At 35.0% G+C, this 23,160-nt stretch overlaps 2 protein-coding genes across 4 annotated transcripts; both read right to left on the bottom strand.

Annotated features, from left to right (window-relative positions):
• Positions 1-1,867: 1,867 nt before the first annotated feature.
• Positions 1,868-5,618, bottom strand: LOC131013158 (protein HOTHEAD-like). 3 transcript variants are annotated; one of them, XM_057941199.1, is made up of 6 exons: positions 5,362-5,618; positions 4,933-5,281; positions 3,255-3,565; positions 2,800-3,185; positions 2,153-2,721; positions 1,868-2,084 (listed from the first exon to the last, which is right to left on the bottom strand). In XM_057941199.1, the coding sequence occupies exons 1-6, from the start codon at positions 5,444-5,446 to the stop codon at positions 2,030-2,032; spliced, it is 1,755 nt and encodes a 584-aa protein (XP_057797182.1). In that variant the 5' UTR covers positions 5,447-5,618; the 3' UTR covers positions 1,868-2,029. The 3 variants fall into 3 exon arrangements, with proteins under 3 accessions (XP_057797182.1, XP_057797180.1, XP_057797181.1); XM_057941197.1 differs by having other exon boundaries at positions 4,933-5,287; positions 5,362-5,594; XM_057941198.1 differs by having other exon boundaries at positions 4,933-5,284; positions 5,362-5,593.
• Positions 5,619-13,972: 8,354 nt separating this feature from the next.
• On the bottom strand, positions 13,973-22,380 carry LOC131013159 (protein ROOT HAIR DEFECTIVE 3). Its single transcript, XM_057941200.1, has 23 exons — positions 22,194-22,380; positions 21,541-21,690; positions 21,284-21,350; positions 21,106-21,208; positions 20,580-20,650; positions 20,363-20,426; positions 20,218-20,283; positions 20,056-20,103; positions 19,892-19,954; positions 19,744-19,800; positions 19,438-19,596; positions 19,286-19,354; positions 19,106-19,197; positions 17,972-18,050; positions 17,565-17,730; positions 17,100-17,224; positions 16,512-16,774; positions 16,310-16,406; positions 16,057-16,215; positions 15,535-15,639; positions 15,264-15,358; positions 15,046-15,142; positions 13,973-14,605 (listed from the first exon to the last, which is right to left on the bottom strand). Exons 1-23 carry the CDS (start codon positions 22,195-22,197, stop codon positions 14,357-14,359), a joined length of 2,448 nt encoding a protein of 815 aa, XP_057797183.1. The 5' UTR covers positions 22,198-22,380; the 3' UTR covers positions 13,973-14,356.
• Positions 22,381-23,160: the final 780 nt, after the last annotated feature.

Here is a 23,160-nt window from a genome sequence, read left to right on the forward strand (position 1 = left end):
TTTGTCATTGAATTTTGTATAGCTGGACATTTTATGGAAAAAATTGAAAATTGAAAATTTTTTAGGAGAAAATGAAAGTTCGGGACATTTTGTGGAAAACGTTGAAAGTTCTGGACATAAAACACTATTTACCCAAATTAAATCATGCTTAATCTTTATGTGATGAATTTTTCATTACGGTACGTTTGTTTTGAGTTATAAGGAAAGAAAAATATCTATTTACCATCTTATACCTCATTTAGAGGGTGTTAGACTGAGATTATAATTTTTTAAAAATAATTTATAATTTGTCTAGAAATTATAAGTCAATTCAAAATATTTGATAAAATAAGCTTCTAAATAGATAAACTCTTAAAAAAAAAGGTCCTGTGACCTAACTTATTATTTTAGAATCTTATATGCAACAGTTAGTTTACAAATATTATTCAACTTTAATTTGTTATTTTCATCATATATCATTTTTAGTTAATTCAATTTCGATTTTCTCTCACTAACAAAGATTTTTTCCTTCTAGCAAATTTTTTTATTTCTAGCTTATATGTTCAATTATTCAAATGGTTTAATAATTTATAAGCTCTTGAAACATTTTATAAGTTATTGAATCTTATAAACTTTTTAAAAATAAGCTTAGCCAAACACTCTCTTACTTTGACGTAATAAAAAATTCGGTCATACCGTATAAAATTTCGAATAACACATTTTTTCTTGGTTTATTCACTATAACACAACTGAACGATCATGTATTTAAATTTCAATTAGACTTCTTAAGTTAGGACAAACAAATTAGCAAATCGCATGTAATTTGAAAAGTAAAACAAAAAGATAAAGAGAATTAAGTGATCAAGAGTCAAATCCTATTTAAAGTCTAAATTGAGATGTTGTCGAACCCTTGCGTACATTCAGGTTGTACTCGACCCCAATTCTAATCCGGATTCGACTCAATTGGACTATTTTACCCGAATGTCAAGTGTTAGTGTTATTTCGATATAGTATTAGTGTCATTTATATGTAGTGTTAGTGTCATTTTTGAAATAGTGTCATTTGTAAAACAAAATAGTGTTAGTGTCATTCCAAGATCATGTTAGTGTTAGTGTTAGTGTCATTTGAAGAAAAAATGGGTCAAGATAGTCTAATTGGGTCAGAATTCGGGTCGGGCACAACCCGAGTATACAGTACACCCGGGTATACAGGAGACCACCTCAATCATCAAAATGGAAGTAGCATCTAAAACCGATGGCTTAAAATTAATTCCTACGTAGGCTTTTACCTATGTTTTTGAGCACCCGCACCCGCACTGGGCTCTTATTTGCGCCTGGAGCCGCACTCGTTCGCATCGGGCGGCGATGCCGTGCCCCAGGGCTCGAGAAGTGGTGTCAGATTCAAATGGAATAATATTGTAAGGCCTGTGTGCTATAATAATTAAAAAAAATAAAAATAAATATTTTTAAAATTTGCAACGCCATTCAATTGAACTTTTTACTCATATTTTAAAAATTTAGCTGTTACATAATGGCACCCTCCTTTTTTTATTCTAAAATTGGAGCTCTTTTTGGTAGTTTATTCAAAAATGTCTTAAATATAAAGAAAACCCATACTTCTGTAAATTGTGTGTTTTTTTGTTTTTCTTTTTGTTTTTTCAATTTTATATTTTATATTTTATTTACACAATAAACCCATACGAAAGCCGCCCATATAATCAACATTTAATTACACAACAACAACAACAACAACAACAACAACAACAACAATAATAATAATAATAATAATAATAATAATAATAATAATAATAATAATAATAAAAATAAAAGATTAGAATATAAACACGATATGACTATATGAGAAATTCAGAAGATAGAGCAATAGCACATGTGATCCAGAAGATAATAATTGCAGCAATGGATTTACCAATGCAATATCCACAAATTGGCCCCTCTCTCTCTACACACACATTCCAAATTCAAGCCAACAACAATAGAAACCTAAAAAAGTTGGTACAATTAATATCTTGAGCAACACAAAATGAGGCTCTTCAAACTCCAGCTGCCTCCCCTAACCTCTCTCTCAACATCTTCACTCCCATGTACCTACATAAAATCATAAATAAATAAAATAAAATAAGTTGATCATGGAGTTGAATTAGCATATATCTTACCGGCCCATCATCATGACCGTGGCCTGCGGATTAGTCCCCGGCGAGTCGTAGAAGGTGGAGCCATCAACGACACGGACCCCCTCCACTCCGAGCACCCTATAATCGCGGTCCACGACCTTCCCGACGTGGCATCCGCCGTGATAGTGCCAAATTGTGAGGACAGTGTCTTTACAAAACTGCTCCAATGAGTTTGTATCATTGGTATGCCTAGGTATGAGGTTCACACTAGCCCTAACACTCATGTTCAGCAGCCTCTCCTCTGTTTGGATGTCCATCTCTGCGTACTTGGCCAACGGCCTCGACTTCAGCAGCTTCTCCACCAGCCGGATGCCATCCACGCAACGCGCTACATCACCCGGATGGCTGAAGTAGTTGAAAGTCACGGAAGGGTTGTCGTCCACGTTTCTGTTTTTCAAGGTGATCTCCCCTGTTGATAGAGGCTTCGCAATCTTTTCAAGAATGAAGCCTCCCTTGAACGCTTCGTGCGGGAGGCTTCTCTTGTTCGCCTTGTACGCACGAATGGCTTCGTGCGTACGTTTCTTCGGAGGGATTGTAGACAACTGACCTATCTGTTACCACACACAAAAACTCTAATCATCAATCAACGCAACAGATTAATGGCAAATGGCCTAAAACTTAATTTAAACCTCAGCTGATGCAATGCCATGATCCCATTGAATGCTATCAGATTTCTGGCCAAAACCCATGCTAGCCTCAATATAAACTCCGAGTTTGGTGATGCCGACAGTTTGTATCAAGGACTGGTTGACGGGGCCGTTGGTGGGGACGAATATGGTGTTGAGCGGGTTATCGACCACGCCCTTCCCGACGAAGGCGTTGTCGACAACGACGGAGATGTTGAGGCGTTGGAGCTCTGCCTTGGGCCCCACGCCGCTCAGCATCAACATCTGAGGGCTCCCGATGGCGCCACACGACACGATCACCTCGCTTTTGGGAGTCCTCGACACCTCTGCTCGGTGCCTCATCCCCTTCTCGTCTTTGAAGATCACTCCCACTCCCCTCGCCTTTTCCCCTGTTTTTCCAATAATAATCCTTATTATGAAAACTCCCCCAGAAACGACAATATATATAATATAATTACCTGTGGTGTCGAATACGATCTTTTCGACCGTGGCGTGGACTAAAACGCGGAGGTTGTCGGGATTGGCGGAGGCGAGGAGCTCAGCGGCCGTGTGGCGACGGCCGAAGCGGTCGAAGATGGTGCCTCCGACCTTGGTTCCATATTTGTGATCGTAAGTGAATCCATTGAATGGAGAAACGCCGATTTCCAAGAGGCCATCTCTAACTGCTTCCTGCCATTGCGTCACCTCTGGTTCATGAACGATTTGATCTTCGATCCATGGATATGATTCATTCACTAGCTTCTCATCCCATCCTACGCTCTTGATGAACCTGCACTTCATAATCACCTCTTCCTTACACAATCTTTTTCTACTTCAAATTTGCCTTCTTGTGTGTAGGGCCAAATTTCCAGCTATGATGGATGCTAGTTTTTTTTTATTTTTAAGAAAATACAAAAAAGAAAAATTGTTGGGACTTGGGTGTACGAGGCCGGGGCTCCCAGCAACCCTGCCCATGTTATTACGGACGGAGCTAAGATTTTGAAAATTGAAGGGCGAAATTATATTTTTATATTTAAGAACAAATTTAAGCGGACGAAATTATAATTTTATTCATAAAAAATTAAAAGAAATTTAAAATACAATCTAATAATAATAATAAATTATTTGGGCGACCGCTGAGTCAAGCCTGGGACTTGGCTCCGTACGTCCCTACATGGTATATTGATGATATCATAGTATATACTAATGTACAAGACAATTCAATCAATCAAGATTTTGTCATTTGTACTATTGAAGTGTCCCACATTGGATTGGAGATAGTGGCATGAGCCACTTTATATGGTAAGGCAACTCTCTCCCTTAAAAGGCCTTTTAAGGGAGGAATGAGTCCAATATCTATTTCTAACATGGTATCAGAGCCAACCCAATCCAATGATGGGCCCCCCAATATCGTTGTCAACAGAAACAGATGACGTTTGGGATAGTCCAGATGACGTTTGGGATAGTCCACGCTGTGCGTGCGGGGGGTGTATTGAAGTGTCCCACATTGGATTGGAAATAGTGGCATGAGCATGGTGAGGCAACCATCTCCCTTAAAAGGCCTTTTAAGGGAGCAATGAGCCCAATATCAATTTCTAACATATCCATTTCTAACACGTACCATCATGTAATCACTTACATGCTATCGACGAAAATCATGGTGGCACAAAATGGTGAAATCAGCTTAATATTTTTTGTGTAGAGTGGTTAATATCATACTGATACTAGCTACGTGAAACTTGAACCCATGCTTACAGTATAAATAAAGGAAGTCTATATATCTAACTAGAAAAAAGAAATCGACTGTAATTCATAAATGCATGCACACCATCACCATGTAGTTAATTATATTTAGGATATACACTCCTAAGTCCTGACTTGTGTGAATTCAAATTAATTTTGGCAACATCTATTTAATTCAAAACAAAAATCGGCCTTTGAGAAATTTTATTATATAAATGCACACCACGTAGTACGTATGATAAAATATATAGAATATAAAATAAAATATATAGCGTGAAATCTCCATCTCAAACTCCCAAGATAAATTAATTCACGATCAATCCTTACACAAAAAAAAAGACAGAAAATCCATCTCAAGTGAAGCCATTTTCTTTTCTTAAGAAACATAATTAAAAATAGAAGAGGAGTACGTACCTTTGGTCAGCCCGGGTGTAAAAGCCTGCATTGATGCATGTACCGCCGCCCAAAACCCTGGCCCTGGAGTTGAAGACGCCGTCGGTGGAGATGAACATCTGCGAGGGCGAGGTATGGGAGGTGTCGGCGAGGGCGATGTGGAAGTTGTGCATGAAGGAGACGTTGGAGTTGGCGAAGGGAGTGCCGCCTCTCTCCAGCAGCAGAACGCTGTAGTTACGGGACAGCGTGGCTGCCAGGGGGCACCCCGCAGTTCCACCGCCGACTATTATGTAGTCGAACTCCGCCACGCTGCCTCGCCACGAGCTCGCGGCTTTGATGAACGGGTACCGGTACTCCGCCTGCTGCATCCCTGCTGCTGCATCCAATTCATTCATATACATACATATGTAATGTATAAGAGAGAAGAGAGAGAGAGTGGGGATCAACAACCTTGGCAAAGGCTGAGCAAAGTGGCGATGCATACGAGTAAACAAGAGTACAGAGCTGCAAAGTCACCTCCACCAACAAACCCCATTTCAAGGCACTAACACAAAACACACACACACACACAGTGCACAGAGAGAGAAGATATATATATCTTGATTGATGTGGCTTTCACTGGTTGGACTTAATCCTCTGTGAATGTAAGAACTAATAAGAAGCATGCATATATATATATATATATATATATAGATAGATAGATAGATACTTTCTTTCTGCACAGTGCAGTGCACACACACATATATATATAATATTATGTATATAGTGTAGACTTTGTAGTATATTTTTCTTGTTATAGCAGATTGGCTAATTAAGTTGGATAATTATTATTTTTACAGTAGGATATTACTCAATATATGTCACAGAAATCCTAACTGGGAAAAAAGGCATTTAATGGTGAAATTAAATGCCACAGTTGGAGATGTACTATATATTTTTTTAGGGGACATATATATCATGTAAACAATGTCCTTTATTGTTCATCTTTCTTCATATACACACATACATACCTACAAAAGCCAGCTGCCTGATTTTTCTGCTGAGAAGTGAGAATCATGCATCTCATATGGCCTATTATATATACATGCATGATGCACAACATTAATTAACACTAACTACAGTGAGTTATGTGAGTGCAAGTGTGAGTGGATATTAATTAAATTAAAAGTTGAAATTCCATTCGAGCTCGATTTAATAAGAGATTTTGAGAAATTTTAATTGTTTTTATTTGATCAATTTCAAGATTGGAATCAATTTCAAGTTGGATCCCGAAAAAAAATATATTCTCCGTCTCATAAAAACATGCAGAGTATGGAACGACACGAGTTTATGGAATCCTGTAAATATAGTGTGAATGATGTAAGAGTCTCGCATTGATTGTAATGTTTATTGTGGAATAATTATAACTATAATTGGAGTACGCATATTTTTATGGGACAAAACGAAAAATGAAAACTATTCATATTTTTATGGGTTGGAGGGAGTACATATTTAACTCCGTTTAACTCGTTTTAATTTATATATTTTTATCTTATTGAACTTATCCACGTAAGATTTGGTTCGTATAATCTTGCAACGATATTGAAATATTTATGACTCGTTTGCAATGTACACAATAATCACTCGTAACAAACAAACCCTTGTAACAAAGGAGCCTTAAAATATTTGATTGATCTCCGTCAATTCATCATTTGTGCTCAATATTTGAGTCAAATAAGCTAATGATGAAGTTGTTCTAGGTGTAGCTAGTTAATTTCTTTTGGAAGTCTCCAGAAACAAGAGGGTCTGCTCAACATTCACCTTTTAAAACATGGAAATAATTAAAACCAATCCCTTTTGGGTCAGCCATACAGAATCAGGACCACTTGTAAATATTTAGATTGGTAAAGAAGAAAGTACAATTATACTAACCATTATTAAAATTATTAATGTCGAGTGCTGAATAATCACTATATACAAGCCCCTTCACGAAAGCATGAATAAGAAAATACAATTATTTCTCACTTCGTCCCGCCAATAATTTAACAAATGATTTCTCATGTTTCATTAATATATAGTATAAATATATCAAGATAACCACATTAATTTATATGTTAAAAACCAATATGACACATCTTTCCCTATGCATATAGGGATATCCACCGCTTGGGTGTTTTTGAATGGACGCATTATGTGAATTTATAAAATGGGATTCCGATATATATATGAACAGATAAATTATACTATATGGTATGAAATTTTGGTGGGGTGGGCTACCATGAGAGCACATCTTAAAATAAGAAATAAGAGCAATTTTTAATATATGAATTATATGTAGAACACGTATGAATTCGTTGTATAAATGTATGAATTGTGAAAAATAATTTTTTGCTACCTTTGGGATTCGAACACAGGACCATAAATCCATCCAACAGGATTACGAATCAACCGTAGATCTTGATGATCTAAGGGCTGAAAATGATTCTTATTTTATATCTTAATAAATGCTCTTATTTTAGCCCTTCCCAATTTTGGTAATCGAAAAAATAATTCCTTGACTTTTCTTGAGTGAATCGCCAATGAGGCATTGCTCTAGTGGCAAAGTTGAGGTTCCAAAGACTCTCTTTTGTGTGAAAGGTCTTGGGTTCAATTCCGCCTGCGTTTTCCCACTTTAGGTGGTGTTGTATTCCTGTCTGCAAGCGGTGGCGGTGTAGTTTTCCCACAGTTGTATCAGTGATGTTTTCCCACTTTAGGTGGTGTTGTATTCCCGTCTGCGTGTTTTCCTACAGTTGTGTGGTGTTGAGGTCCCGATACCTCTTGTAATTTTAATTCAAAAAAAAAAAAAACTTTTATTGAGTGAATCATATAAAAATCTGACAAATACCTAACAAATTAAATAAACATATTTTATACACTTTTCTATATTACATCAACTTATTTGATATCTCACCTTAAACAGTTAAACCCTCCATCCTGCCAATCCATGACCTTTAACATATTTTTATTTTATGTTTCATATTAAATGTTGCATGTAGAAGTTGAAATTCTCACTATACTTTATATATACACAAATTAATTAAATATGGCTTATATTAAAGAAAAAGAAAAATCTAAACAACTCTTAAAAACACAAAAAGCATACTAAGAGTTGAGCCTCATTAAAATAAAATAAATAAATTAGAAATTAGGTTCTGTGGAATTAATATTGAGTATGTCATGCATCAATTAGTTTTCTAGCTTGATATACAGTATACTCTAGCTCCATCCAACTTTTTTTTTACTCCGGTATGTTTAATAAAAGACAGCCTAATTGAATCGTCTTAAATGACATTAAAAATAGATAACAATGTATAAATAAAGAATGTTAACTGGAAAGGTGCATAAATAAATAAATCAGAAAAGAAAAATGTATTTTGGTTACCAATAGTATTGAATAAAGTGAGCGTCGTAGCTAAATACTGAGCTGCCCACATTCACTCCACATAAACAAATGGACATGAAAACTTTGTCATCTACCCACAAGCTGGAAATTTATTTACAAATTACTAGTGTATAATCTTTTACAAACGCATTATTTTTATTATTTTATACATATACTGATTTTTATTTTTTGAAATTTCCTATATCCGCCTAGATTAATACTACATTTTTTTAATATACCCATAGCCGCGATTTATGGATGCGAAGGGTGATTTAATTAGTTTGGAAAATATTTGTGTGATTTGGATTCATGATGTTTCGATTATACAGTACTTAATCGAATTTCAGGCTAATTTGTTGGACTAGAAAGTTTACAAAAATTTATATATACTTGTTTTGATGGTTCTATGTATATTTGTAACAAACAAATACACATAAAAATAAATGTTATTTTAATTTTGACTCACAGAATAATTGATACATCTCCAAAAGATAATGATTGGACACATTTTATCTAAATGATTTTTCTTTCACTTCAAAACATTTTATATTATATGACTTTAGAGTATTAAATCGAAACACATTTCACAAACATATATTATTATTATTATTATTATTATTATTATTATTATTATTATTATTATTATTATTATTATTATTATTATTATTATTATTATTATTATTATTATTATTATTATTATTATTATTATTATTATTATTATTATTATAAATGGTTTGAGAATCAAATAATCAATTACTCCATAATTTTTGTCCAGTTGGGTCACCCACTCACAGTTAGATTTTGAGTTATTTTTGAGTCAATTCTATCGAATTGTCGGACTATTCGGTTTTTTTATTATATTTTATTTGCGTTACAAATTTTCATTTATAACTCTTTTTTTGGTTCAATTTTCGGATTAATTCATAAATTTTGAGCCATTTGACATCCCTATGATCATTAATTAAAGTATAAAATATTAAAATTAATAATATTATGTTTTTTACCTAGTTGGTGAGCGTACAAAATTAAACGAGCTAATTAACAATATTGAGTACAAATATCAAACTTGATTTGTTTATACTAATAAGTTTGAACAAGTTTTTTTCAAATTGAGATCCTGAGTTTGCCAGTTGTACGTTCGACTCATTTACAATATAACGAGAGTCTATGTTGGAATTGTTTCTTCCTTTTGTTTTTTCCCTGGTCATGGATTTAATTTATTGCCACATATATTTTTAAATATTATATATAATACCCACTGCAAGTGAAGTGACTAGGATTTCTCTTTTTCTTTTACACAGGACAATTTTTTTTTTTTTTGAGAGGAATTTACACAGGACAATTAGTAAAGAATAAATGGTCTGAAATAGGAAGCTTTGCATATATCGTCATCTACAACAACATTAATTTTCTACCGATAAGATTTTACATAGGGCAATTTAGATATGTCGATGGGGACTAAAGTAAACAAAAGATGTGGAAAATTAACACAATTTAAATCAATCTATCTCATAGGAAATTTTAAAAAAAAGACCTCCTGCCCTTAAAAGAAAAAGGTAAGGCGTCATATATTAATTTGGACCTCTGCCCAAAAGGAAAGTTTGGTTATGGTTTGGGACCATCTTCTTTCTCTTGAAAAAGAAAAAAGAAAAAAAAATGTTTTGGTCTACTTTTTCCTTCTTGTTTGTGACAGTTCTTATTATTGATTCTACGGCAAATCCTAGAGGTACTCTCCATCATTACACTTCCTTCATCTCTGCTGCCAAAAAGAAGAAAGGAAGAAGATTGCTAAATGCGTTATGGGTGGGAACGGTTTGGACACTATGGGAAAAAAAAAAAACGAGAGTCGTTTTCAAGGAAAGATTTGGGATATTGAGAGACTTGTTTTACAGATCAAGGGTAGACTTTGGAGTTGGAATGAGGTCTATAAAGTTTTGGAGTTGAGAATCCCTTTCACCATGTGGTGCTCAAAGGGTTTCAATCTTTCCTTCTTGTTTTGATTGGCATCCCTGGTGCCTTGCTTTTTATCTTAATAAAATTTTAATTTTACCGATCAAAAAAAAAAAGTTCTTATTATTGATTCTGATACCACTAGACATGAACAACATTTGCATTATTCAAAGTCTTTCCTGTAACAATCGAAGTCTTAATTACTCTCTCCGTCCCACGAAGCATGACACAGTTTCCTTTTTGGTCTGTCCCACAAAGCATGACACGTTTTTTAAAATGACAAAAAATTTACCCTTTATTCACATTTTCACTTTTTCACCTGCCACACTTAACACACAAAATACCAATTTCTTAATTTCTGTGCCGAAAAGAAGTGTGTCATGCTTCATGGACGGAGGGAGTATTATTTTCCTAAAACAGTTAATCACAAGTGGTAGAGTAGAGCTTAGAAACGAAGAGCTATGATAGCTAGCTCATGTGGTACAGTCGCGTCATTAGTGAATAAGAATAATAGTAGCTTGGAAGCCATAAAATAAGTATGCCGCCTAAATTAAATTTAAGCCATTGTTCAAACTAGGGCTGTCAAAATGGGCCGAAAATGGCCCAGCCCGATGGGCCTGCTCGGCCCGCCCGTAGTTTTGGTCGGGCTGGGCTAGGATTTTCAAGGCCCAAAAAAAACCGGGCCTCCCTGGCCCGGCCCATGCGGCCCGCCGGGTCACCCGGCCCGCGGGCCAAAAAACCCGTCGGGCTTTTGGGCCTAAATCGGCCCGTCAGTATAGAAGGTGAAAATTTCAAAAATTTATATCTCCTCCCAAATTTCAATCGGCCAATCCCAATGAAACCAACCCAATCTAAGTCAATTTCTTTAATTGACTACAATGACGAGTCGAAGTCTAACTTAGGATTTAAATTAGCAATCAACAATCAATATTAAATTATTTTTACTTGAAAGATTTATTTATTTTTATTATTTTTTGAGGTTGTTATTTGATTCCAGATGATTTCATTATTGTATTAATTAATTTGTGAATAAATCGTTTTCAGTTTTTGTTGTTTTTGCAATTAGTTTTTATTTTTTTACTTGTATTCATATTATTTACATTTAGTTTTAGTCATATTTGTTTACATTTAATTTTAGTCAATTATGTAATTTAGATGTAGATTGTTTAAGGTCGAATTTGTCTTCATTTTTTTCTTTAAATTTGATTTAATTTATTAATTTTTGGAGCTAAAAAGAAAAAGAAAAAAATATATAATTTTTGGCCCGTTTTGGCCCGGCCCGCCCGGCGGCCCGTATAGGGCCGGGCTGGGCTTCATTGTTCAAGGCCCGCTGAAATTTTGGGCCGGCCCGACTCGGCCCAAAAAATTGCCTAGGCCCACTGGGTTGGGCCGGCCCGGCCCGGCCCACAAGGTTTGACAGCCCTAGTTCAAACGCAAAATATCTTACCACATAAATCGCAATCTAATTATCTAAACGTTTTCAACACCAAAAAAGATTGTCCATTGGGATCTTGATTCAAATTATATTTTCTGATTACAGATTTGTACCTACAAATTTCTTGGACCTACTGAACCTCATAATTGTCTTTTGATGGGTGAAATTCGTGAACTATTCATATCATTATTAGATCACCATATTATTTTAGTTTGAAAAGCTTCTCCTTTCATTTAATATATCAAGTTATGAAACCAAATTGTACAAAATACGTCAAAACCCAAATTAAAAAAGAAGAAATAATAAACATAGATCATGACTGATTTTACTGTCTAGTAAATAGTAATAGTGCGTTAAAAGAAAGAAAGTGTATAAACGTGGCTCATATTATTACTATTTATAGTTATTGTTCAAGTCTGCGATGTGGTGGTTGACAAATAATGAAAAGATTTATGCCAATTTACCTACCTCTGTGATTATTGGTCAATATATAGCTATGGGTACCACTCCATTAAAATTTGGAATTCATTTTTTTAGGCCCATAAATCTGCTAAGCTCCAAACTACTCTGTGGCAGCGCATCAACTAATAATTTCAAAAGTATTTGAAACCGAACGTCCAAACAAAAGACAAAAACTTATTTGAAATTATGGCAACAAAATAATTTTACAGGACTTATTGTCAATTTAAGGTCACATTATGGAGTGAAAATGGTAGATTTGAAGTTTGAAGTGGCATGGTAGACTGGAGGATGTACATTCAGTAAGGTTAGTTTAAAATCGAGCCAAATCACCAAATAGTTAAGGCATTTGTGTATATCCATTTCCTAGCTGAGGGACTTTTGTGCGAAGCCGTCTTATCATCAAATAGATTTGAATCCAAACTCATATTTGTAATCATGACACAAACAAAATAACAAAATACTATTGAGTTAAAATATAGATTTGGATTATCCTAAGGTGTGTTTGCTTTTTATCCATCTAAATGAAGGGATAACAAAAATTTATGTCTTTAAATGTTTGCTTTCTTAAGGAAATAAAGAAAGAAAAATGGTGTTTGTAAGGAAATAAGGAAGGAAAAATGGTGTTTGTGTAAAATGTGGGATAAGAAAGCAAACATTTAAAGACATAAATTTTTGTTATCCCTTCATTTAGGGGGATAAAAAGCAAACACACCATATATATATATATATATATATATATATATATATATATATATATAGGGAGAGGTTCAAATAAGAACCACTAAATAAAATTAGAACAAAGAACCATTTTAAACCATTCGATCATCAAGATCTACGGTGGATGCATCATCTTGGTGGATGAATGCAGATCCTGGGTTCGAATCCTGAAGGGAGCAAAAAATTTATTATTTTCGGATGCATTAAATTTAATAGCGAATGCATTAATTTATATAATAGATGCATTGATTTTAATGGTTCTTATGTTCTCACGATAAGTGTGGTTCTCACTATAATCGCACCCTATATATATATATATATATATATATATATATATATATATATATAGGGTGTGATTCTAGAGAGAACTACATTATTTGTGAGAACGGGTGAACCATCAAATCTAATGCATCCACTGTAAAAAAAATTAATGCATTTGCTGTTAAAATTAATGCACTAAAAAAATTTAAAAAAAATGCTCCCTTCAGGATTCGAACCCAGGATCTGCATTCATCCAACAAGATGATGCATCCACCGTAGATCTTGATGATCGAATGGCTGAAAATGATTATCCGGTCTTCTTTTATTTATGGTTCTTTCTTGAACCTCTCCCTATATATATATATATATATATTTATATATATATAGGAGATGACTAGAATAAAAATACATTTTTTGTATAAAATAGCAACAATTTTCAAGCCGTGAGATCATCAAGATCTACAGTTAATTCATCACCTTGTTTGATGAATTCAAGTCCTGAGTTCGAATCCCAAATGTAACAAAAAATTTATTTTTCGCAATTCATACCTTTATGCAGTGAACTCAAACATGTTCAACATAAAATTCATACATTTTAATGTATTTTTATTTTATACAAAAAAATGTGTTTTTATTCTAGCTTTGGATCAGCTAATTAACCCGTCCCGACTCCCACAATGATTCAATCTTGCACAAGTATTCGGGTTCATAGTTTTGTTGGAGATTCGCAATATTGCAAAATTGGTTAATGAAGCCACACACAACTACACGTGCCAAATCTGAAACTCATTTTCATAAAACAGACCAAAACAGTATTGTTTCCAAACTTCCAAGAATCAATCAGAAGAGCTGTGCATTGCTTCATAACATACAAAATGGGTCATAAAAATTCCCAGTGAGATTCAATACATATTTAGATTTTTCACTTTCTAATGATACAAAACTGAAGGTAAAGGAAAACGACCACAACCAAGGCCAGGGCAGTAAAAAACTCGTTCCATGACCGCGACAGACAGAAGCAAAGGTGACGAATGGATAAATAAGAAATACAGATATGACACCCACATTTGAATATATATATATATATGTATATTATCTACGACCTCTCTGATTGGATTCCTTTCTATGTCATAGATTCATCACGAAACCACAAGAGCATCCAGCATTATGCTACGACTAATTAGGATCCGGTAATGTAAGGAGCAAATGAAAATGAGAGCTTACTGCACCTTTTTGCTGGATGAGGGACTCGAGTATTCTGTTCCATTTTCAGAAGTAGTTACTTCGGAGGAAGCGCTTGAAGACATTTCACTATAATCGTTTGTGGTGCTTCGTAAGGTCTTAGCTGGAATGGTAGGGTTCTGCTGAGGATCTGCATTAGCAGGCCTTTGGCCTTCCTCTGCCAGCTTTCTCAGGAGATTCATAACGGTAGGGAGAAATTTGGTCGATAACGACAGAATTCCAGGTAGCTGTAAAATAGAAATGAAACAAAATAAACCAAATCAGGCATTGATTGAATTACGTTAGCAAGTCCTAAATTGAGACTAAATGTCTCAAACATGTTGGAGGAAATAGTTAATGTAAACTGCTCCCACGATCCAAAGGAGAGAAACACAAGGGACATCAGATAGGAGTGAAGGCACATTTGATAGTGGAAATCATAGTCGAGTAAATTATCATTGTATCCCAAGTTGATCTATATGTTGATGTCTAGTCCAAACAAAACAAGCTGTTTAATCCGGTATTTAAAGATACTTATGCTCTATCCAGGAAATGTCTCGACTTAGGACTTCAAAAGTTAAGAAAGGGCTAAACAGGAGTAGGATGCCCTGAATTAGATATTTCAGGAGAAAACATGTGAAATTAAGGAAGCTTGTACTCTGAAAGATAATTTAGAGAGTCGACTTACAGCTCCATTTCGGAATTCACCAGAAATGTCTAACTGCACCCAGAGGGCTTTTGTAAGCAGAAAACCAACAAAAATGACACCCAAATACAATGGATTTCTGTCAAAGAAACAATAGTATGAGCAAAGATCAGTGTAAAGATTTAAATGTATGAACTGCTACTAGGCTAGTTCCACTGCCTCCCAGAAACAAGAAATCAGATCATATTTGATAAGAATACCTCAAAAGGGTCATAAATTCATTAAAACCCAAAACAACCAAAGCAAGGATTGCCCACGGAGGTGGTAACCAGTTGTTATTTCGCCTGCTAGCCTCCTAAAATTTGGAAAATAAGAAAATATAAGTAACTATGCAGGGCACACCTGTGAAATATGAAATCCAATCTGTGAACAGATGCATGAAGCAAGGATAAAATCTATATCTATATAATATGTAGTTTTATGATGCATGATACATCAAGAGTTTGCAAAGCCTTAACCAGGCAAGTATACCTGAGCAGCAATCGCTTGACTAACAGTATACTCAGTCTCTGCAGTAAATTGTCTCCACAAAGTTTTACACTGAACTGGAGTTAATAGGGTTTTGGATGATGGAACCTGAAACCCAAAAATCAAACACAAACCAAGAATCAGTGCCAGGGTGGATAACAGCAGATCACTGAGCAACCACAGAATTGCTGAAGTTAGATGATCATAGTTTGGAGTACCAGAACTACCCAGAAAAATATTATAGAGCATGACCATTACCAACAAGTAATTAGTTTTAGACATTAATAGCTATCTAAATCCTAGTTCCTAATCATGGAAGTGCAATCCCTCCCTCATTTGATTATCTACGATGATTGCTCATACATCAAGAAGAATATCATACAAACCAATCACTAATTAATAATAAATAAAAAAATCTTAAAGCAAATATTATTTTACCTAGTAGGTTCAAGATACACATAAATGACTTCACTCTGTAAAAGCATGAATGCGAATAATATAAGTATAAAAAGTAACGATAAATACCTCATCCCAACTACTTGAGGCAAGAGGGTCCGCTGAAATACCCCTACTGGTAGCAGCCCCACTTTTGGGATCAACAAGAGCAAGGGACAATGTGTTTTCAATAGAATCAGCATCATCATCCAAACGAACAGCAGCCATAACAGAAAGTAGTTTCAAAGACTGGACCCGGAAACAAGAGCATTCATGACAAAATTAATATCTCATTACAGGAAACCAGTAATCCCACTGTAAAAAGTAGTGAAGAGTGTCATACAGCAGAGCGAGCAGTTTTGGTGATTGCTCGAATATCTTCCTTCCCAGTCCAGACACGTGGCATTGAGTCAGAATCATGGCTAAATAACGTTGAAAACCTGCCAGCAATAGTCTGATTAGTTCACAACGGTAGACAAGTATGAGAAAAATCTCCAAGACATGGCACCAGGTCGCGATATTAATAAACAGAACACAGCTCTCACCTGTCTTTCATGCGGCTCAGAACCCTTCCAGCTTCTCCTTTTGCCTTTGCTTCTACTACCCCTCTTGCATGATCCTCCAACCTCACAAGCATTTTATCCTTTGTTGTATCATCTATTTCAAAACCAGAAAGTGCACTGGAAAACCCACTAATGGCTGCTTCAGTCTCGCGGCGAAGAAGCTTTCTTATTGCTGGCCATGTGTCATCACTGGCTCCATCTAACAAAGCCTCAACAGGTGCAGCCAATGCTTCGTTCAATTTTTTCTGTCCATGGAAACTATCAGTGGGAGAAGCTAGAATTACATAATACAAAACGCTCACCAAATTTTCTGGTTATTGTAACATAATTCCAAATGCCTAGTCTCACGAACCAGCTATTTTGTGCTGATGAGGGGTGCAGCTAAGAATTGATCACCCCAAACTTGATAGCAAATCAGTTATATAGATATATGCTTTGCATAATCTAAAATTGTATTCTTTTGTGGCATAAGTTGGAATAATATTATAAACTAGAGCTTGAAAAAGTCAACTATATGCATAATCCTACTAAGAAGATTCTACATGGATTGGACTAGGCAGCATTGCATACCTCAAAAAGGGTAGAAAGATCGGATAACTTCGCAGCACGAACTGCAGCAACATGAGCATCTATATCTCGCCTAAGCTTCTCTCTCACTTTAGAAGAGTCCCAATTTGTTTGACCAATCTGTGCATCTACAAATCATGCAGGAGGGCATCAAATCAAGATATTCCCACTCACAACAATATATTCAGTGAATTCTGACACTAAGGTTCAGTTCATCATTAGTCACGAGACAAAATGTTCTCAACCTCATCGGGAACAATCCTAGAGCTTTACTAAAAAAGAACAAAATATCTCTAAGTAGCCACTAGCAGTAATGCTATGTGCCTCATCCAAATGCCTTCCAAGATGTTATCATTTGATGAGAAAAGAAAGAAGAAGAAAAAAAAGTGAATCTCGTAATTGAGTGAAAAGAATTCTTATCCATCCAAGTAACATCAGGCATGGCACTTTTTATGTATAGAACTGTACCTGCAGATGCTTCATCAAACTGTGCCATAAAATAATTGGTGCAGTCACGAGCAGCCACAGCAAATCCTTTACCCTCATTCAAGGTATTCTCAAATGCTTCTTTGAATCTATCCAAGGTCCCAGAGCATATATGTCCCAACATGGACTGGTATGCTGGTTGGATGAGCTATTTATAAACAATTAAAAGAAAAGGTAAATAAACTGTTAAAGAAAAGAAGAAAAGGAAAGTAAAAATGGATCTGTCCACGCCCTCAACCCCTGAACATCAACTCTTGTATGGAAAACTACCAATGTCTTGCTAATGAAAGGAGACCAAGAGTTGAGTCATGCATGATAACTCCTGTTTATGTAAAGTGTCAAACCAGAAATGTAAGGTTAGAAACAATATGAAGCTTAAGAACAATTACTTGCAAAAGCTTCTCTTCCAATTGTTTCCGCTTTGAAGATCTAACACCTTCATCAAAATATGTAGCCTCTGTATCATACCTATTAAAGGCAAGAGTAAACACAACATACAATTTAGGGATCCTGATTTTAACAGAGCCAATATAGTATACAGTCCAAAGTAAAGAGAATTAATTGGTTTTTCTGGAAGCTTATTTCACCCCAATGCAGCCAAGAAAATAATCACCAAGAAAATAACCCATTTTCTTCTCGATGAATACAGAAGTTTACCTTCGCAATCACAAAAGTAGGTAGAGAATGAAACATGTAAAATGATACAGCCAACCATCATATTCATTTTTCTTTTCTTAACATAGTAAAATACTTATAAGAGATGTTCTCATCACCAAAAACTGAGTCTAACTAACCAACGATGATATTCATTTTTCTTTTCTTAACATAGTAAAATACTTATAACAGATGTCCTCATCACCAAAAACTCAGTCTAACTTACCAACTAGACACAAGATTTTATATTTGTGATGAAGAGGAAATGGTTTACTCATCCATCCAATGTAGAATAAGCTGGACGTATTGTAAACTTGAGGGACAACATTCATACTTTTTTCAGCATATTTTAAAGCCTATAATCTTCAGAGCACTCAGATCAGTCAGATGTGATGAAAGTCCTCCATATTTCCCATAACCAGATCCCTCAACCATGTTATCAACTTCAATACTCTTAAGGCCCCAGACAACAAAGAGCCTAAAGTTCCTCAATACCACACTGCTCAAAGGCAATATTTCATAGTAATCAGTTATTAAGAATGTCATTTCAATGTACCGATTGCCAGATCCATGCCATGAGATCACTTCAGTGCCCTATGGTTCCAATATGAGGAGCGTCTAAATCACACTCATCAAAGGCAATATTTTAAAAGTCATCTAACAACACCAGTACTTTAAGATTGCAACAAACTGGTCCTTGCTCTGGGCAAAAGGTTTAACATTGCATCATCAATGTACCGTTTCATGGACAAACCATTAACTACAGAAACTTGTAAATTTTGTCAATAGTGACAAAAACTCCACCATGGCATGCAAATATAATTATTATGGAATAGCTAGAAAAAGATGCAGACAAGCCATTCACTTACTCTGATAAGCAAACATCAAGAATAGCAGTCAGCTTCTTCCCAAACCCAGGTACAGGTTGCGATTGTACTATCTCTTCTAATTGACGCCATGCCTTCATATAATATGCAAAAAAAAAAAAATGAAATACTTGCACTAGTGTCAGAGTACTAATCAATAACCTGTAAAACTGGAGAAAGTACCTCATTCTCAACAAAGGATGAAAACTTCTCATTTGCAATCTCTTCACAGCGTACAGTGGCTACCATGACCTATGATTAAACGATAAGTTACATGAAAGAGATTGCATGAACAGTTAATTGTGGATTTGAAACAGACATTAAGTTTAATATACCTTGTGAGCAGGCAGGTCAAGGTCCTTATTTTCCTTAATGACCTTCCATATCTGCTGCGCACTGAATGAAAATCCTGAAGCAGGCACCACGCCACGCCTATCCCCAGCAAGCCCACCAGGTGCGATAGAATGGAAAAACCGTTGTCTAAGACTCGCCACCTTCAACAAAAACACAATATAATAATAACTAATGTTAGGATTCATATCTGCATATGAAAAAGCTACCCATTCTTCCCCATTCCTTAGTGAGCACAACCCTTTGATATAAAGTTAATACCTTGGAAGAATTCAAACAATAACACAAACCTGCTCTTTAAATTGTTCTTCCTTCTCTTCATAACTAGAGAGAGCCACAACTTCAACCTGTCATTCAATCATTTAACAAAAGAACTAGATTAAGTATTTTACACAATTACAAAGAAAGGTAAAATTTTATTAATCAGCAATATCTTACATTGAAAAATTCACTTAATGGAGTTTCCTTATGAGCTTCTGGCTTAGGAACAGAATCCCATATCTTCCAAAAAGTGGGCAGATAACATGGAAAGAAGAATGTTAGAAACCAACTGCAATAAAGCCTACAAGAGGTATAGGTACAAGCTGCAGCACATCATGTACCTTCTGGATGTCTTCCCTTAAAATTGGCTCCAAGTTTTCCAATGGTGTCTATCACAATACAAAGCAAACAAGAATGTTGGCAATTGATTTGACGGAACAAATGCACCATACATCTTGATAGTCTAAAAGAATCAAAATTATAAACTAGGAAGGAAAACATACCCTGGTTTTATCACGAATAACAAACATCAAAGTTGTTCTACGGGGACTGAATAATCTCATCATAACCTGTCCACAGTAATAGATAAATCAGCAGATCTAGTGGTAAATTTTGGTGCATTGTGCATAGATTACAGTGATAGGTCACCTGAAATACAGTTTTTAATAGGGGTTTATTAGCAGCCTGTTCACGCCCAATATCATGACACCACCTGCATAATATTTTTTCGCCTTAGCATCTCCAGATAAAAACTATAAGACTGTAAGTTTGTAACAACTAGATCAATATTAGTTAAAGAACAATAAGAACCAGTCAAACCAATAACATGACAACCAGACACAATTCGTGCTAACAAGACTCTTACATATTTATGAGCACTATGTCAGAAACTGCAAGAGCAAAAAGAGCACTCTGCTTTTCAAATGCAGTGTCATCCTGAAAAGAAGTAAAATAGTAAGAAACTTATACGAAGATGGGTATAACTGAACTCAAATAAACACATACATGCATAAGAACCTGAAGCTAATGAGCAATATTATCAAAATTGGAATGCCAATGAATGCAATCAATAGGAAAATTCCTAGGTTCGCCATGACGTATCAAAGGCTTAAAGAAGATTGAGGGTGTGAAAACACAATGCATGTACCAGGGTGCAAGATTATCTTCAGAAATCCAGATTTACAATAATAGAATAACAAGGTATAGGTGAAGAACCATCAAAAGCTTGGAATGAGAACTGTGTGCAATTTGACAATAAATTAGATAACCCAGAAAAAATGAGTACGAAATGACATGGATAAAATCTCTCAAGATCTCTAATAGTGCAGAGATAAGGCATGAGACAAATCAATGGATACATGTCAAGTCAACAAGTAGTAATTCAATTGCACCTCTCCTCTTTCTCTTCCATCGCTACCCTCTAAATCCATAACGAGAGTACAAGGCTCAATGCCAACACAGTGTGCCATCCATATTCCTTTTGTGGTTTGTGACCTGAAAAGATCCAAATGTTCTCTTACATCCGAATAGAGAAGAAAAATAGTTTAAGCTCAGTCAAGAGGTACATGCCTCCCCCTTAAAGCATCCATTTCTCTGAAATTCGTACCAAACAGGTGATTCAACAATGTACTCTTCCCTGCCAAATTTCATAAAGTGTATTACAAAAATATTTATTGATAAAGTTGGTAGCTAATTTAGCATATATCCATTCCATAATCACCAAAAGTACATAAGACAAAATGTCAAGCAGAATGTAATCCATGCCTGCTTGAAACTGAATAACCAATAATACAAAAGCCTAGTTTCTTGAAATCCAGAATTCATACCACTGCTCTGAGGGCCCATGATGGCTACAACAGCATAAGACAGCCCACATTCAGCAAGTTTAACTTCCTTCACAAAATTGTCAACTCCGGTGACATTGAAAGTACCATCCCCTTCTATGAGGTGAGTTGAGCAACAATGGTCTCTTTTATCTGGAAAAGTAAATGACAGTTGTGTTAAAGAAAGAAAGTAACTTCTGCAAATTCATTCACTTCTGAACAAAAAATCTGGTTCATTTATCGGAAGTAACGTTTAGCACCATAAAACAGACACGAATTTCAAATCAGACACGAGCTCCAATCACGATTAAACCAAATGAAATATTTCCGAACCAAAATCCAAATATATGAACTCCATCCGAGTCGCTCAAAGAATCAGGGCACCAAAACCCTACTTCTCGAAAACACTTGAACTAATAGCCACCAAAACAACAGACCAAGAACAAGAAAGCAGACAATTTTGACCTACTTTCAATCCATGTCGAAGAAACTGAAAATCAGCTATTCAACTAAATTAACAAATGAAACATGCTAGATTGGCATTCTAATCCCCTAGCAATAACTTTACACTTGATAAGAACAGATCACTGAGATTGAAGATTCTGCTTTGCACAAAACTGAAAATTTAGTTCAACAGTACTGGATCGGAAACCTACCCATATCGGCGAGTAATGAGCAGACTCCGATCAACGGTGGTAGGTTGCCGGAGACGGCGAGATCGGGGAAATTGAGGAGAGAAGGAGAAGTTGGAATTTCAGTAGATGATCTCAAATGGGGGTTTATCAATACAAATACTGTGTGATTGTATATGTGTTTGCGCGTACTTTTATATGTATATTTTTTTAGGTGATATATTTATGTATAATATGTATGTATATATTCTCTGAGTCTTCAAAAGTAAAATTGACTGTTAGGCGGTAGAATGAAGAAAAGAACAAGAATATCAGAAGAATAATTGGATCCAAATTTTAGAAAATAAAATAAAATGAATTTTTTTTAGTTGGGTTTTATATAAGTAAAGTGTAAAAGAAAATGTTGTTTACTTTTCATATTACTATTTCAACTGCTTCTCTTTATATGAAAATTTAAATGAGGAATTTTTTCTCCTAACACTTTTATTATTAATTTACTGAGATTTTCCTCCTAAAAAAACCTTTATTATTGATTTATTCAAATTTTCCTTTGTTACTTGATGCGAAAGTTAATGGTGTTTATAGTTATGATTGATAAAATAAATATTGTGACTGACAAAAATATATTGCACAAGTCAAAATTAAAACTTGTCGTCATATTAGAGCATTCATTTGGTCGAACTCGAATCTAAATCACATATAATGAGGACTTAGGAGGATAATATTTTGAGGTCGAAATTCAAATTTCATCAAATACTATGAATAGTTTTTAAAATATTCGATAGCTAATAAATTGAGGCATTGACTAATAAAGATCCTAAGTCCTTTTTCTAGCGATGGATCAAAAGTTATAACAACATGTTTTCAAAATTGAATTATTACTAGTATTACTCCCGTGCGATGCATGATGATACCTACTTAATTAAAATAGTAAAAAAAAAATTTAAAATATTATGTTTAGATTATAAAATTCTATTGTATTATTTTATAA

The sequence above is a fragment of the Salvia miltiorrhiza genome, chromosome 2 (assembly GCF_028751815.1).
Source record: "Salvia miltiorrhiza cultivar Shanhuang (shh) chromosome 2, IMPLAD_Smil_shh, whole genome shotgun sequence".
Classification (NCBI taxonomy): Eukaryota; Viridiplantae; Streptophyta; class Magnoliopsida; order Lamiales; family Lamiaceae; genus Salvia; species Salvia miltiorrhiza.

What these genes read in the sequence shown, in the direction of transcription:
- LOC131013159 (XM_057941200.1), bottom strand. An exon ending in ATCTTTCTACCCTTTTTGAG is followed by an intron (nt 16,775 to 17,099) that starts GTATGCAATGCT and finishes TTCCATGGACAG; the next exon opens with AAAAAATTGAACGAAGCATT. An exon ending in CTGAGCCGCATGAAAGACAG is followed by an intron (nt 16,407 to 16,511) that starts GTGAGAGCTGTG and finishes TATTGCTGGCAG; the next exon opens with GTTTTCAACGTTATTTAGCC.
- LOC131013158 (XM_057941197.1), bottom strand. Translation starts at nt 5,446, where the DNA reads ATGGGGTTTGTTGGTGGAGGTGACTTTGCAGCTCTGTACTCTTGTTTA. An exon ending in TTTGCTCAGCCTTTGCCAAG is followed by an intron (nt 5,288 to 5,361) that starts GTTGTTGATCCC and finishes AATTGGATGCAG; the next exon opens with CAGCAGGGATGCAGCAGGCG. An exon ending in ATGGCATTGCATCAGCTGAG is followed by an intron (nt 2,722 to 2,799) that starts GTTTAAATTAAG and finishes GTGTGGTAACAG; the next exon opens with ATAGGTCAGTTGTCTACAAT.